Genomic DNA, 17,578 nt, shown 5'->3' with positions numbered 1-17,578 from the left:
TCCCAAACACCTGAACATCCAAACATCTGCATATGTAAGCTGCTATGGTGACCAAACTTTCAAGCATAGGAAGACAGACATTTTGCTTGTGCTTGCGTTTAACTCAGGAATTTCTCCCTCCCCATCCCCTTCTGGACTCCACAGAATTGTATCAATCTACCATAACCCCTCCCCACTGCCACCAGCGCTTGCAATGGCAAATCACTCAAAGAACACACCAGACTGAGGTGTCAAACTCTCCTTTGCTGACACCTGGGTGGATTTATGAAAATCTACACAGCAGACATTTTTTTTTTTTAAGCGAAAATGCAAGTAAGCCCAATTGTTGGCAATGGTCCCTCTGCACATCAAAGGAAAACGTCGGGTTTTCTTCAGAAGCCACTGGAAATACAGTATTTTTAAAAAGCCGGACGTACTTCAGGCTAAGCCAGAATGCCCAGCCTTGATTTGGGGGGCGGAACAGAGTCATGTCTGTACTAGTCCATGATAGCCTGCAGAGACGTTGGAGTCAATACAACTAATATGTGGACTGGCACACTCCAATCCAGAGTGAATTTGCATTAAAAGCCATGTGTGTAAAGCCTCCAGGTGGAAGAGCCAGTCCAGTAGTAATGTAGGTGCTCTCTATGATAGCCCAATAACGCCCCCCACTTAGATAGATGCAGTAATTTGAGGGGTTTTGTTACAAGAAGTCAATAATAGTTGCCTAGTTCTACAGAGGTTGACCCTTATGTGGTTTTTCACCCAGAAGAGCAGTCTGAGTGGTCAGCCACAAAGGGTGGAGGATACTCCTTGTAACAGAAGACAGGGAGAATGGTAATAAAGTCAATTGTAGCTTGATATTCAATTATGTAAGACACTGTTGGAATAGCAAGGTCAGTGTATTTCCATTTAGAAAGAAAAGGGCTTTGCATCCCTGCTGAGACCATGGAAGAAAAAAGTACCGGGACTGCATTCCTGCCTGTTCCTGCAACACTACACCACTGCATTCCAGAGTCAGAAACTTATAAAGACAAGTAGAAGAAGTCTATTGTCACCTGACCCCTACCAAGCAATACCACTGTCTGGCATGTGTGATGATGGGCCAACAAAAAGTGAGCGACAGTCCCCTCCTCTGCCAAACAAGTATATTGGCATAAATGTGCCAGGGTTTCTGGTTCGAGACTCCTGGTGCTAACATTGTAGGCAGAGTGCTAGTTTTGAGCCTGAGTGAGTCACCAACCAGAGAAGAGTTTAGATTCCAGAAAGCCAAAGGCCTGGTGTAAGGTCCCATTCCAGTTGATTTGCATAGGTAAGGCTACAGTAGACTTCTCTAGAAAGGGAGGGGGAAAGCCCAGCCACTGGCTCATTGAAGACTTGCTAATTAATGAACCAACCAGAGAGAAGGTGACCTTGGACTTAATCCTGAGTGGCACCCAGGACCTGGTGTGGGATGTCAGTGTCATCGACCCTTTAGGGAACAGTGTCCATAGTGCAATCAAATTCAGCATACATGTGAGGAGAGAATCACCAAAGAAGTCTAAGACAGATGCTTTGAATTTCAGAAGAGGAAACTTCTCCAAAATGAGGAGTATGGTGAAAAGAACGTTGAAAGGGAAAATCAGGAGAGTCATTTCGCTCCAGAATGCATGGAGTTTATTCAAAACCACAATACTAGAAGCCCAGTTAGATTGTATACCCCAAAGGAGGAAAGGTACTACTAAGTCCAGGAGGATGCCAACATGGATAACAGGTAAATTCAAGGAAGCCATAAAAGGGAAGAAGACTTTCTTCCGAAATTGGAAGGCCTGCCCAAATGAGGAGAACAGAAAGGCATACAAACTCTGGCAAAAGAAATGCAAGGTAACAATAAGGGAGGAAAAAAGAGAGTTTGAGGAACATATAGCCAAAAGCATCAAGGGGAATAACAAAAACTTCTTTAAATACATCAGATACAGGAAACCTGCCAGTGAGGTGGTTGGACCTTTGGATAATGAGAGAGTGAAAGGGATTATGAAGGAGGATACGGAGGTTGCAGAGAAGCTAAAAGAGTTCTTTGCATCTGAATTCATGGCAGAGGATACTGAGCATATACCTGTTCCTGAATCAGGCTTTTTAGGGATGGAAGCTAAATAACTGAGTCAGATAGCCGTGAAAAGAGATGATGTTCTAAACTGTCTGGAAAAACTGAAAACTAACAAATTGCCAGGGCCGGATGGCATCCATCCAAGAGTCCTCAAAGAACTCAAATGTCAAATTGCCGGCCTCCTTGCTAAAATATATAACTTATCCCTGCAATCAGGCTCTATACCGGAGGACTGGAAAGTAGCAAATGTAACACCGATTTTCAAAAAGGGATCCAGGGGTGATCTGGGAAATTACAGGCTGGTTAGCTTAACATCTGTTCCAGGCAAATTGATGGAAAGCATCCTCAAGGATAAAATTGTAAAGCACATAGAAGTTCGTAATCTTGATTCTTTACTGTCCTTCAAGACAGCCCTTAAAACCTATCTGTTTGGCCTGGCCTTTTAGGGTTTTTAATTAGTTTTAATTGTTTTAATACCTGGTTTTAACTGTTTTGATAGTTTAATTGTTTTTTTAAGTTGTTTTAAATTGGTATTTATATTTGTATCTTTGTTTTAATTGTTTTTAATGTTTCCTGTTTTAATTGTAAACCACCCTGAGCCATTTCGGAAAGGCGGTATATAAATCAAATAAATAGATAGATAGATAGATAGATAGATAGAAGAACAGGCCCTGCTGGGAGAGAACCAGCATGGCTTCTGCAAAGGCAAATCTTGCCTCACCAACCCTGGAGTTCTTTGAGAGTGTCAACAAGTGTGTGGATAAGGGTGATCCAATTGACATAGTATACCTGGACTTCCAGAAAGCTTTCAACAAAGTTCCTCATCAAAGACTCCTGAGGAAACTTAGCAGTTATGGGATAAGGGGACAAGTACATATGTGGACTGTGAACTGGTTGAAGGACAGGAAACAGAGGGTAGGTATAAATGGAGAGTTTTCACAATGGAGGGAAGTAAGAAGTGGGGTCCCCCAGGGATCTGTACTGGGACTGGTGTTTTTTAATTTATTCATAAATGATCTAGAAGCAGAAGTAAGCAGCGAGGTGGGCAAATTTGCAGATGATACCAAACTCTATCGGGTAGTGAAATCCAAAATGGATTGTGAGGAGCTCCAAAGGGATCTCTCCAAACTGGAGGAGTGGACTACAAAGTGGCAAATGCGCTTCAGTATTGGCAAGTGTAAAGTGATGCACATTGGGATGAAAAACCCCAACTTCAAGTACACGCTGATGGGATCTGGGCTGTCAGTGACTGACGAGGAGAGGGATCTTGGGGTCGTGGTGGACAGCTCGTTGAAAGTGTCGACTCAATGTGTAGCAGCTGTGAAAAAAGCCAATTCCATGCGAGGGATCATTAGGAAGGGGATTGAAAATAAAACGGCTAATATTATAATGTCCTTATACAAAATTATGGTGCGGCCACACCTGGAGTACTGTGTACAATTCTGGTCACCACATCTAAAAAAAGGACATTGTAGAACTGGACAAGCTGCAGGAAAGGGCAACCAAGATGATCAGGGGCCTAGAGCACCTTTCTTATAAGGCAAGGCTACAACACCTGGGGCTATTTAGTTTAGAAAAAAAGATGACTGCTGGGAGACATATAGAGGTCTATAAAATCATGCATGGAGTGGAGAAAGTGGATAGAGAGAAATTCTTCTCCCTCTCACATAACACTAGAACCAGGGGTCATCCCATTAAACTGATTGATGAGAAATTTAGGACCAGCAAACGGAATTATTTTTTCACACACCGCATATTCAACTTGTGGAATTCTCTGCCACAAGATGTGGTGACAGCCAACAACCTGGATGGCTTTAAGAGGGGCTTGGATAACTTCATGGGTCTATCAATGGCTACTAGTCGGAGGGCCACCTCTAGGATGCCTCTGAGTACCAGTTGCAGGGCAGTATCAGCAGGAGAGAGGGCATGCCCTCAACTCCTGCTGTAGGCTTCCAGTGGCATCTGGTGGGCCACTGTGTGAAACAGGATGCTGGACTAGATGGACCTTGGGCCCGATCCAGCAGGGATGTTCTTATGTTCTTAATGTAAATGCATGCAAATGTTAAGTTCAAGGGATAACTTGAACCCCGACAATTTAACAGACATTTCTGGTCCACAGGAGGTTTAATGCAGAGAAAGTGGGCTAACCAAGACTCTAGTCAGCCCACTCCTACCTTAGACTAAATGTGGTTTATTGTCATATCTCAGCTCATTGTGTCTTCAATGTTGGTTGTGAAAATTAACCACACTTAGTCTAAGGTAGGAGTGGGCTGCTAGAGTCTTGGTTGGCCCACTTTTTCTGTTAGAACCTCTCCTTTGCCAGTGAGGTGTTTTAAATTGTCAACATAACATTACAGACTCTTTGAGCAGCTAAGAAGAGAATCTGTGTTAAACAAACCCACATATGCATTCCCTCTCTTAAGAGCATAAGGAGTGTCTGGTTGGATGACACCAAAGTCCACTAAGTCCTGCATTCTTGGCAAGAATCCCAGCAAGCACAAGGGAGGTCACTGGAAAATGGCTTTGGTCTACCTCATACTTACTCCTGGTCTAAGGTTTGCTGAAGCTCAATTTGGAAGATGTTTGAAGCTCACAGAGGCCGTGTGTTTTCCTCACAACAGGAAGTGATTGCTGAAGAGCCACTGGGGTCATACACCACAACAGTTCTGCATCAAGCTATCATCACCGTCTCTGATCTGATGTACGTACTGGGTTTTTGTTGTCTTCTTGACCCTTCAGATCAGGCTCCTCTTGTGCTCCAGAGCTATACATGCCACTTCCCCAGATATTATCACCATCATCATCACTCTACCCTTCAACCAGGGGCGTAACTACTATTAGGCAAGGGGAGGCGGCTGCCTGGGGGCCCCCACGCCTCGAGGGGCCCCCCAGAGGCGAGTCACATGTGAAGTAAGTGTGTGTGTGTGTGTGTGTGTGTGTGTGTGTGTGTGTGTGTGTATCAGCGAGGGGCCTGTTTTAAAATTTTGTCGATGGGCCCACTCCAGCCTTGTTACGCCCCTGCCTTCAACTGTGCCTCCTTAGGCACAGTGCCTATTTTCTCACCAGGTGTATGGATTATTATTAGGTGTATATTGAATTTATGACTTATGCTGAAACTTATCTGCCAAATTCTATAACTTTGCTCCTGTACTATATGTTGACATTCTGAAAATGTCAGTATTTGGGGAAGGGGATGCCATGCCTGTGAAATTAAAAATGTACTAACTGTTGTTGTTAGGGGATGGAGCCATAGCTGTTTGGTAGAGCCCATGCTTTGGATACAGAAGATATCAAATTCATTCTCTGGTATCTCCTGCATGCAGAGCATATGCTAGCTATGCACTTAGCTATGGCTCATCTGCTGTGCCCTCTCTGTTTTCTTCTTATGTCCTGTTGTGAAAATTAAATTCCACAACTGTTGAAGTGCTTCTCCTTGGTAAGGATCCTTCCTGCTGACTTGTGTTCATTTTCTTCCTCCTTTCTTCTAAGCACTTTGAAGCCCCCACTGGACTCAGCCATCAAATCTGACTTAGTGTGCAAAAGTGTTGAGAAGGTCTTCTCTCTGCCCTCCTTGAAGATGACAAAGCTAAAAGCTGGCAGCCCGGCGCAACCGTCCCAAACACAGGTGACTCAGCTTTCTGCCCCAAAGAGTCCAAAAAGAAAGAAGATAGGCCAAAATGTTTTATTGGGCTGTAACTATGATCAGATCAAGGATCTGAAGGGGGCAAACTTCCCTCTTCATTTTGCTCCCATATTACCCATCTCTTTGAAATTGTCATCCTTTTCTCCTTCCCTTTGCCATCCAGATGACAACATCATCAAATCATTGCACCTGTTATAAGAGAAGGGGTGGGGAAACAAAGAAATTGATAAATAAAACCACCCTGCACCTGAAACAAAAGCTGACTAAAAGGGCACAATTATGGGGCAATTCATTATTAATCCCCTAGCTATACTCAATAAGAAGCAAAAACCTGTAGGGAGGGGGCAGAATCCACAGGGAGGGAGGAAGCCTTTTAAATTAATGATGCAGGGAATCTTTGCTAAAGAAAACTTTATAGAAGAAGTTTGGCCATGGGGAAGGGCATTGGTGAATAATATAGCACTGGCTATATCCTTGCTAACTTCAAATCCTTGCTAACTATAGAAAAGCAATGCCTCAGTAATGCTAAAGGATCAGGGCCGGATTAAGCCAGTTTGGGGCCTGTAGCATATGTTATAAAGGGGTCCTAATTTTTTTTAATGCACATAAATATTAAAATGTAAATTATTTACTTCCATAGTAAAGTAATTCAATTTTTTTCATTTGCTATATTTTGGAGTATGAGAGACCAAGCCACAAACTCACACTTACTACAACAACAGTGAACATTTATATACTGTTTTTCAATCAAAATTCTCAAAGTGGTTTACATAGAAAAATAAAGAGTGGATAGATGCTTTTCTGTCTCCAAAGGGCTCACGCTCTAAAAAGAAAAATGTGGTAGGCACCAGCAACAGCCACTGGACAGATGCTGTGCTGGGCCTTCTCTTAAAAGGCACATTTAGCAGAAAAGGGATATTTTATCTAAAATGGACCAAATAAAACAGGTAAAGTTTTAACTTTAATTCCCAGATGGAAGCCGGGCATGCGGGGCCCTCAAAAACGCGGGGCCCGTAGCAAATGCTACATTTGCTACTACGTTAATCCGCCTCTGTAAAGGATTCTTGGGTAGAAACAATTTGAGCCATAGTCTGAACTCTGTCTTCCTGAAGCACGTGCCCCAAATAATGCAGCCAGATCCATCACAATTGCTCTGTCCCTCAATTTCTCTGCAGTACTGTAAGTACACTGCTTCTCAATCTGGCTGCCAGCTACAAAAAGCCTTTTTCTTCCACAGCAAATCTTCTTTTGTCTATAAATGCTGCCTTGCTATTGCAGACAGTATCAAAACCTAGACACGGCCATAGAAAACACTCCTAGGGTTGCCAGTCATCTAGGACTGAGTCTCCAGGAATCAACATCAATCTCCAGGAGACCATTAAAAGCAATCCTAGATGGTTTAATGACCTGATATTGTGAAAACTAGGGGCGAAGCAGGGGGCGAGCGGGAAGAACTCCAGGAAAAGCTCCAGTCAGAACTGGAAACCCTACCTATCACATGTTCCCACCACCACTACTTGCTTAGCCAAGTTTCAGGGGTGTGGAGGGGGGCAGGGGAGAGAGAGAGAGAGAGAGAGATTTTTTCCACAACTGCAAAATATCAGTGGAAGAGACAGAGCAGAAAGTTGGCAGATGTGGGATAGTAGAGCTGCTGCTTTTTAGACGTGCTTGCCTCCACTGATGGACTATTTGCATAAGAACATCGGAAGAGCCCTAACAGAGCATACCAATGGCCTATCTATTCCAGCATCCTGTTTCCCACAGTGGTCCACCAGATGCCTCTGGGAAGCCCACAGCCAGGAAATGAAGGCATGCCCTCTGTCCCACTTTTGGTCTCCTGCCCTGGAACTCATCACCACTCAGGGACATGGAGAACACACAACAATATTATCATCATTACTACTACTATCTCCTTCTGTCACCATGCCAGCACCATTAGCAAAGCTTCTCTAAAGTTTTACTTTTAACAGTAAAGGACACAATCTTCATCTCTCTGCTCACAGGAAACCTTGTAGAAATACACAAGAACCCTTCCCTGCCTGATTGCCCCTGCCAACTTGTGCCACGGCTGTAGCCAGTGCAGCACTCCTCCCCAGGCCTTCAGCAAGCAGGTTTTTGGATGCTGCTGACTGCTCTTTCTTCTCTCTTTTCAGGACTTCTATCAACAGACGGTCAATGCCTTCAACAGCATGCTCACTAGCTTACTGTCGGAGACACCCAATATTGAATCGCTACAGGATATATTGATAGTAAGAGAGCAGTTCAGATATCTGGCAGAAAGAAACTGTGCTGAACATCCACTTAATGTTATTATACATCAGGAGTGACTCTAAAACATCTAGTTTGGGGGAACAAAGGGGTGTCAAAGAATGTTATTAGGGCAGTGAGGATTTTGCTATACATTAAATACTAACAGACGTAAGGTCATTAACATAATTGACAAAGTTAACGAGTCTCCTAACTACCTGGCTGCACTGTCTTTTGCAGCTTGTTCTGTGGTAGAAGAGCGAGTGAGTGAGCCTTCTTTAAATAGCCTTTTAAAATAATTAATTCAGTCTATAGGATCAAAATATAGGATGACTTGATTGTCTGACACTTTGCTGTAAAGGTGGATGGCAGAATGAAAGAGGGGATATAAAAAATATGAGGGGGGGGAAAGCACCTACTACCCCTTAGTGTCTTCCCTGTACTATATTACTGTATTTATCTGAATCTAAGACTAGATTTCCCCCCAATTCTTTGATGTCATCTTAAATTCAGGGTCCTGTTGCTTTTGGGTAAATACAGGTATAGCCTGTATTTAAGCTCTGTTTTTAAGGGAGTTGTCTTAAATTCAGGGTCATCTTCTGGTCAGGTAAATATGGCACATGTGAACATAGGAAGCGGCCTTTTACTGAGTCAGACCCTTGGTCCGTCTAGCCTGGTGCTTGCTGCTTGGTGCTTGCTGCAGCACAGTCCTCCTCCGCTGCTGCCTCTCAAAGCCAAAAGGGAAGGATGGGCATTCCCCACCACCCACCCCTTGATTGCCATGCAGAAGCTGCCAGTGGTTTCCTCTTAATGAAATGCCACACTGACCACCACTGCATCCAGGTGCCAAAAGGTTTGATTTCAAGAGATGGCCATTATCTGGCCAACTCATTGGTTCTATACAAGGACTATTGTAATGTATTGTTAACACACCAACATTGCAATTGTCAGTGTATAGGAATGCATGCAGAAGGCTCAGATTCTTTTGCTTTAAAAAGTATGGCCAGAATTGATAAGATTGCTATCATTATTTTTAAAAAGTATAAGCACAAACAAGACACTTGTAACAAATGTTCTCTAACAAAACCATCTCCTTTTTGCAAGGTTAGTTAGTTAGTTAGTTAGTTAGTTTATTATATTTGTGCACCACCCCAAACTTGCAACTCTTGTCAGTTTACAACAATATAAAACAAATTAAAGCAGAATTTAAACATTAAAGCAATTATAAACCACAATTCTAGTTAAAAGCTTGGGTGAATAGATGCATCTTAAGAGTCATTTTTAAAGTTGTCAGAGATGGGGAGGCTCTTATTTCAGCAGGGAGTGCTGAGTCTTATTTCAGCAGTAGAGTCTTGGGGCGGCAACAGAAAAGGCCTTTCCCTGAGATGAACTGGTGGCTACTGCAGATGGACCTCTCCAGATGATCTCTTTGCATTTTAAAATTTTATTGGTTTTTACAATATCTTAACAGTCAAATTACATTTAATTAAGTAAATATTGACTTCCCGCTCACCAAACTGCGTGGTTCATATTAGCTCTACAAATCTACCATTGCTATAATAATTCAAAACACATATAGTCCACATTGCAAACTCGATTTTACCCTACCCAACTAGCTGTTATTACTAAATTTCAAACCCTGCTGAAAGGTCCATATTTGAAAAATAGTTATTTAAATAAACTAAGAATGGCTCCCAATCTTCTTTGAAACATTCCACGTTTTCATCCCTTATGAGTGCTGTAGGTTTTGCCATCTCAGCGTATTCCAAAATTTTTATCAGCTAATCTTCTTTTGAGGGCATTTTATTATCTTTCCATTTCTGCGTATATAATGTTCTAGCCACTGTGGTTGCATACATAAAAAATGTTAAGTTTCTTCTGGAGAACTCTCCTTGCGTTATTCCCAGCAGGAAGGATTCTGGCCTCTTAGGAAATGTCATTTAAAATTTTTTCTTCAACTCATTATATATCATACCCCAAAAGGCCTTTGCCTTCCCACATGACCACCACATATGAAAAAAGGTTCCTTCACATTGTCCACATTTCCAACATTTGTTTGGAACATTATTATACATTAATGCTAATTTTTTCAGTGTCAAGTACCACCTGTACATCATCTTATAATAATTTTCTTTTAGAGTATAACATGCAGTGAACTTTAAATCAGTTTCCCATAATTTTCCCCAAGCTGCCATATCTATATTATGACCCACATCTTGAGCCCATTTTATCATAGTCGTTTTAACGACTTCGTCTCTTGTCTCCTCCAAAAGCAACAACTTATACATCTTAGAGATTAATTTTTCATCATTTTCACACAATTCCTTCTCGAATCTCGACATTTGGTCCTCAAATCCAAATTTAAGATCCTTCTTGGAAATTTCGTTTAGCTGATGATACTGAAACCAGTTACTAACCAAATTTTGTACTTCAATTAGGTTTTTTTTAATTTACAGCCCCTCTCTTGAAAACATAACAAGTCCCTATAGGTACCCCATTCAGATTGCATATTTATCTCTTTACGTGCCAAAGCTTCAATCGGGGATACCCATAATGGAGTTTTAGATTCCAGCCGTTTTTTGTATTTTACCCACACTCCCATTAGATTACTTCTTACATAGTGATTGAGAAAGTCTTTATGCACTTTACTTTTATCGTACCACAGATATGAATGCCATCCAAACTTTCTATCAAATCCTTCCAGATAAAGTATTCTGGGATTTCTTAATGTTATCCATTCTTTTAACCACGTCAAACAAGCAGCATCAAAATACAAACTTAAGTCCGGCAGGGTAAGACAACCTCTTTCATTAGCATCTGTTAAATTTTTAAATTTAATTCTTGGCCTTTTCCCTTGCCAAACAAATTTGGTTACGTCCTTTTGCCATTGCTTGAAACAGGTTAATGTATTAATTATAGGAATAGTCTGGAAAAGAAACAACATTTTAGGTAAAACATTCATCTTGACAACTTAAATTCTTCCCATTAAAGATAAGTTCATTCTAGTCCATCTTTGCAAATCAGTTTTTACTGTATTCCATATTTTGATATAATTATTTAAAAACAACAAAGAATTTTTGTTTGTCAACCAGACACCCAAATATTTAATTTTCTTTTCCACTTTCAGTTCGCTTATTTCATAAAGTCTACCCTTGGATTTCTGGTCCATATTTTTTGTCAACACCTTCGTTTTACTCTTATTTATATAAAACCTAGCCAGTTGGCCAAATTGTTCTATTTTATCCAATAGTCTTCCAATCTTCTCTAATGGATTTTCTAGAAAAAATACCACATCATCCGCAAAGGCTCTAAGTTTATACTAGACCTCTCCAGATGATCTCAATGGGCAACGGGGTTCATAGTGAAGAAGACATTGGGGCTATTCCCACGATCAGCAAAAATCAGGCTAGAAGAGCCTAGCTCAATTTCTGCTGATCATATAACCCACTGGGCTTGCAAGCAGGTCACCCGCTTCTGTAGCCCTCCCCTTAGCCCGGGTTAGTCCCCTTAGCCCTTAGTCCCTTTAGCCCTCCCTTTAGCACTAGGCGAGCACTCCGCAAACCAGGACTATCTGATCGTGAGTAGCCGCAGTGCGGCTCTGTGCCATGGCTATTCATGAGTAGATCCCCGGAGGGGAGGCATAAAGCCGGCTCCTGGCTCCCAGGGTCTCCCCATTATGCCCTGCGTGCTTGCGCAGGGCATACTGGAGCTTCTGGGGGCCGCATGGCCCCCGAGCTCCCCAGCCCCCACCGGCTTCATCACGGAGCCAGCAATCGTGTGGGCGGCCGATCTGGCTGCCCAGAGCTCCTGCCACCATCATCTGCGGGGAGAGTGGGCTTAGCCCGCTCTCCCCACAATAGTGGCAAAAGCGGGTCTCACTGATAGTGAGACCCGCCATCTTAAATACCCTGGACCCAAGCTGCTTAGGGCTTTTTAGGTTATAATCAGCTCTTTGTATTTTCCTGTAAACATTTTGGTAGCCAGTGTAGTTATTTTATAGGAGTAATATGGGCTCTTCAAGATGACCCAGAGACCAACCTGGCTGCCTCATTCTGCACCAATTGTATTTTCCAGACTATTTACAAAGGCAGCCCCACATAGAGCACATTGGAGTAGTTAAGTCTGTAGCCATGAAGCGTCCTTTTCTGCTCTAGCAAGATCCTGCTAGCTGCCCAAGAGACTTGCAAGCCCTAGATAATGTGTTCTTCCTCTTACATTTTTCTCCCAAAGCACACGAATGGCTGGATTGAATCCCAAAAAAACTACGAGCGGGAAAGGGCTGTTAGGAGCACCAACTACATATTGAAGTTTGTCTCTGAACATCTGGATTTCAATGTGAGTGTCCTGTATGAGGGCAGGCAGAATCCCCAAACTCCTCTAAGTGGGTCATGTGAACATGAAAATTGCCTCCTGGGTCAGCCCAAAGACCCACCAGAAACATTCTGGACTCATTCTCGTGACCCTAAGCAAGGTAGGAGGAGCACCCAGCCAGGGCAGGAGAGTGATGCATGCTCTGGATTGGCAGTCATGTGTTGGCAAAGATCAGGCTAGGAGGAGGGGAGAGTGATTGTGAGGGAGACAGGAGTGTTGAGTTTGTGGTTATTTTTCAAAGTGCCAACAAAGGAAGCTAACCACTCCAGTTACAGACTGCACAGTTTTTGTTGTTGCAGTCATCTAAAGAACACACATAGAGACTGTAGTACAATCTAAACTAAATAGGTTTATTGGTGAAGTACATTCTGGATAGTAAAGACCCATCCCTGTCTAAAGGCTACATAATGGACAGGTGGGGAGAGAGAGATGCTTCCAGCTACTCTTCAAGTGGAAAGGAAGTGGACTGACTCCCCAAAGGAAATACCTGAGGAGTCAAGGCAGAGGTCATAGAGTAGAGGCAAAGCAGGGACAGGTAAGGGGACTCTCACAAACTACCTCTTCTCCCAATGCCCCTAGTGGTCATTAGGATAGTTGGTGCAAAAGGCTGATGCACTGGAACTCCATCTCCAACAGGGAGGTGGGTAGGGTGAATGAGGGCAGCCCCTATTCTGTGCCCAGCATTTTACTGAGGGTGGATGAAACACCGTCCTCCACAGCTCCCACCTCCCACACAATCACTCTCCCCTCCTCCTACCTTGATCTTTGCAAACACATGACTGCCAGTCGAGAGCATGCATGGCTCTCCTACCAGGGGGCCCTGGCACTCTTCCTACCCTGTTTAGGGTCGTGAGAGCAGCCCTACTGTTTCTAATAACCAGATGCCTCTCAGAGGCTCACAAGCACGACATTAGAGTGATGGCCCTGGTGTTCAGAGGTATACTGTCTCTGAACATGAATGCTCTATGTGTGCTGTAGTTGTCATGGTTGGTAAGTGTTGATAGACTTATCTTTCACAAATTTGTCTAACTCAGATTTTTTTTAAAGCAATCTCAGCTAGTCCTAGCACAGTTTATTTTATTTTAGTATAAAATTATTATTCCTTTCCTCCAGGGTGCTTGGGGTCAGGGTGACGTACATAGTTCCTTCCCGCACTCGATTTTACCCTCCCAACCTCCTGTTGAATTTGCCTAGGCCCAAAGTCAGCCAGTCAACTCTAAGGCTAAGCTGATATTTGAACCCAGGTCTCATGTCTATCTAACACGCTAACAATGACACCATGCTGGGTTTCCTTTTGGAATGCCACATAGATTAATTTCAACCAGCATGGCAATCAAGTTCTTTTTCCAGGTTATTTTTTACATCCTGAATACTTCGTATATCTCATAGTTCGTTTGCTCAACATCTATCCATTGTATGTGACATTACTGGCAAATATGATGTACAATATAATGTACCTATTGTCTTACTGGCAAGATAAAGGTGATGCTAGTGGGATCACCTGATGTAGTTGGAGCAAGCACTTTGCTTGAAATCACTCCACTGGAACCGGTGTAGAGTCTGGGGGTTCTTCTGCATCTTGCTTTGTGGGAGGAGACAGAGATGTAATAGGCTAAGAGTCCTTTTCATAAATTATTCCTTGAATGCGCCCGTTCCTAGAGTCAGGATCTCAATATGCCTTTGTAACATTGAAGACAGATCATTGTAGTGAGCCAAGTCAGCATAAGGGATTGGGCCCACTGCCAATCCCTGAGACTGTCTCTGGGCCCATAGCCTTCCTGAGGTGGTGGCAGAGCAACTGTCTTGGGGCCCACCCAGGTAGGAGGGAACCATGACAGGCAGTTTGCTGAGGGCCCCCAAGACCTCTAACCAGTCTTGCAGTGAGCTCACCTGGTACTGCCCTTGAAGACTGTATGGAAGCTTCAGTAAATGCAGGATGCCACAGTCCATCTCCTAAATGGAATGGGGTGGTGGGATTCAGATTCAGCCCATCTTTTTGTGACTCTCCAGGCAAAAAACCTGCAATGGCCCACTTGTCCAAGGAGACCTGCACTTTTTCCTGTGTCAGGGTGCAGCATGTGCCATTTCTGCATTGCATGAACTGTTCTTGATTCCACTTCCTTTCCTACTCCTCAGGAAACCTCCAGGAAAAATGCAATTATGAGTTGCGGATGTTGTGTGTGCACGTCTCTTTGGGCAGGTGGTCAAAAATATACATTTACTAGCCCTGTGCAGGCTTGGCCCAAGTCCTATAGTGCATCATGCACCAATCTCCTCTCCCTGATCTCCCCTCCTGCATCTTCCCTACAGTGCACAACAATTTATGGCCCATTTCCCCTAACCTGCTGGTGACCTCCTCCCCCTCCCCACTCCCTAACTTTTCAAAAGGCAGAAGGCAGGGAATGGCGCAGAATTAAGTGTCAAGGGAGTAGAGTGGAGCAAGATACCCAACCATTCTCCTCCAGACTTCCTGCTGCTTTGCTTGCTGCCCTCCACCCTTGGAAAAGGCAGGGTGTGGAATGAGGAGGAGCGAGGAGGATGAACAGAGTTGCCACCTGTGCAAGGGGAGGCATGGCAGCTGGTGGAATTGGGTGCAGGGAGCCTGCTACCCCTGCCAGTTGGCTGCCTTAGCAGGCAGCTCCCCAACTTCATTCGTGGTCTGGCACTGATCCATTTCTACCAATCCCAAGCAGTGGGGGAGGACATGAGCAGCAGGAGCAAGCCGCCTGCTAAAACACCAGCCATGTTTGCAGGGCTCAGCGAGGCAGCTGTTTCCAGGGAGCTGTGGAGCACATGGCTCTCTATTGTGCTCCAACTATGGAGCACCACGTGGGTCCATGGAGAACCAGTGGTTGGCAAGAAGAGACTCATAAGGTTTATAGTGTTGCTGACTTCTCCACCCCTTCAGTCCAGAGTGTGTGCTTGCTCCCTCCTCCCAAGTAGAACTGATGCTGGAAAGTCCTAGGACCAAGCAGGTCCTGCATCTCCACTGATTCTGGGCTTTTCACAGATCCATCTTCATCACTGCTCCTGAGGCACCAGGGGCGATGTGGGAGGCTCTGGAGTTGGAGGTGGAATTTCAAGGCGGGAGTTGAATCTGTTGATATTGCAACTTCCTCAGGCAGGGGGGTTGAGGCGGGCTTTCAAGCAGTCCCTCAGGGTTTTTTGGCTCCCCCAGACCCCAGCATATGCTAGGGGGCTCTTGTAGAGTCCTCTTCCTCCACTCTGCAAGTCTCAGATTTGGTGTGCAGGCACAGGAGAGTCCTGTCGCCTTGCAGACTGAAAGCACACCAGACAGCTCTAACCCTAACAAGAGAGAGCTGTCTGATGTGCTCTCTCTCTCTCTCTCTCTCTCTCTCTCTCTCTCTCTCTCTCTCTTAGATAACCCAGGAGTTTTCCCTGCTTGGACACCTGGTGGCGCTTCTGGCCCTTCACATTGCTGACAGAGTGAAGGACATTGGCTTACAGGCGGCAGAGGCCACGTACTATCTCCATTACATCGTCATGGGCAAACTGGGTGAGGGGCATGCTAGGAAATCTTGCGTTTCTTGTCAAATGTCTACTTTGAAATGAAGGAAATGGTACTGCCAAGTGCCCACAGAAAGGACTGGTAGCTCAGCCTTGTGCCTCTTGAGTATCCCTAATTATTGTTGAGGAGGGTGTCTCTGTGGTTTAAACTAAGGGCTAGAAGTGGGTTTTAAGAAGACACTTCTCTCAGAGGCCCAAAGGTAATCCTGAGCCACTTTGGAAGGGTGGTATATAAATTGGGAAAAAAATAATAATCAGGGCTTCCCTTCTGCATCAGGGCTAAGAGTTCCTCTTCCCACAACTTGTTGCCCAGTTGGGTTGGGTTGCCCAGTTACTTTCCGATGTCTCATTTTATGCCTTTTATGGGTGGATTGGACGTTTCTTCACTTGCCCCATCCCCAAAGGCCCTTGACTAGGAACAATATTTGAAGGTGATTAATGACAAAAACAATGAAAACATTTTGTTTTTACATCTTCCATCTAAAAGAATCCTCTCCTCATTCCCAGCTCCCAAATCTTAACCACCTGGAGGGTTTCTAAATTTGTGATCTCCACTGCATATCTTGGGGAGCATCTGACAAACAGGTTTGCGTTGCATGGACAGCTTTCTTGAGCAAGCAATGCAGCCGAAAGCAACTGTTCAACCTGCCCTTAGATTAGCAAATATTTGGAAATAGTGAATGGGGAAAATATTTAATGCTGTTTCCTTTCTCTTCAAAATCTATCGCTTAGCTAGGGAGATGGAGAATAAACACAAGAATAAGAAAGGGAACGTTGTGAAATGGTTCAGAGAAGATTTTTTCGTTTCTGGCCCCTCTGTCTTCTTCAACAATATTACAAAAGTTGCAAAGGTATTGCTCAAGACTGCCATTGGTAGGCTAAAGTATGCTCTTTTTGTTGGCCTGCCTCATCTCTAGACATCTCTTTCCTTTCCAACTGAAACTTGACATCCACCACCCCTTCAATTAAAAAGCCAGATTTTCTTTGAGTTCCTATATACACAATGATATTCATCCAGGTGCGTATTACATACATGACTGCCTATTACACACAATTTTTGCCGTATTCACAGGTTTCTGAGACTGAGTTAGAGGCTAAAATAATGGGCCCAATCCAGATCTATTAATATCAGGTGCCTACTCATAACACAACAGCTAGCAGGCCTGGATGTGTCCCCATCCACATCACAAGACACACATCCTGTCAGTTTAAGGGGGCCAGTTGGATGAGTTTTGTGTGGCACATCCCAGATACACACCTGAAGTTGCATCAGCTGCATGTTTGAGGGAACCTGCTTCTGTACACCTACGCATCTCCTTTGCTGGATGAGGGCAAATGTGTCCTTAGCATTATTTGTGAAGACACCCAAGGACTGCAGTAAGTGTCACTCAAACAAGCTAGCTTCCTCTAGTTTCAGGAGCTTTATTTTTTATATCCAAGACATGCAAAGATAACTCAGTCTTAGTTAGCACTTCCAGGGGGTGCAGTTCAAACAGAGATCAAAGTCCAGAAGAAGAATTCTTGAGGATTATGAATTTTGGAAAAAATGATTGCTAAGTTAAAAGTTCTGTGGTTTGCTAACCATGAAACCGTTCAGAGAGAGCGGCCATCTTAGTCTCCCAGTAAGAGAAGACAACTACGAATAAAGGGCAGAGCTGCTTATGGCTGAGAGAAAGGAAGCCCCCTATCTTGGGAAATCATACAGCATATAGGCTTAAAACCCT

The 17,578-nt window shown here is 43.9% G+C and overlaps 1 protein-coding gene across 1 annotated transcript in view; it reads left to right on the top strand.

Moving 5' to 3' along the window:
• Positions 1 to 5: 5 nt before the first annotated feature.
• LOC128345393 (maestro heat-like repeat family member 5) overlaps positions 6 to 17,578 on the top strand; it is a 50,472-nt gene continuing 32,899 nt past the window's right edge. The window contains exons 1-7 of the mRNA XM_053297256.1: positions 6 to 34; positions 4,687 to 4,766; positions 5,555 to 5,690; positions 7,862 to 7,957; positions 12,186 to 12,290; positions 15,708 to 15,843; positions 16,587 to 16,705. Of these exons, the coding sequence (XP_053153231.1) occupies positions 5,643 to 5,690; positions 7,862 to 7,957; positions 12,186 to 12,290; positions 15,708 to 15,843; positions 16,587 to 16,705 (504 nt within the window). The 5' untranslated portion in view covers positions 6 to 34; positions 4,687 to 4,766; positions 5,555 to 5,642. The remainder of the gene's footprint in view (positions 35 to 4,686; positions 4,767 to 5,554; positions 5,691 to 7,861; positions 7,958 to 12,185; positions 12,291 to 15,707; positions 15,844 to 16,586; positions 16,706 to 17,578) is intronic.

Source organism: Hemicordylus capensis, chromosome 2 (assembly GCF_027244095.1).
Source record: "Hemicordylus capensis ecotype Gifberg chromosome 2, rHemCap1.1.pri, whole genome shotgun sequence".
NCBI classification, from domain to species: domain Eukaryota; kingdom Metazoa; phylum Chordata; class Lepidosauria; order Squamata; family Cordylidae; genus Hemicordylus; species Hemicordylus capensis.
Note: the sequence above shows the minus strand (reverse complement) of the source record. Positions and strands in the feature narration are given on the sequence as shown.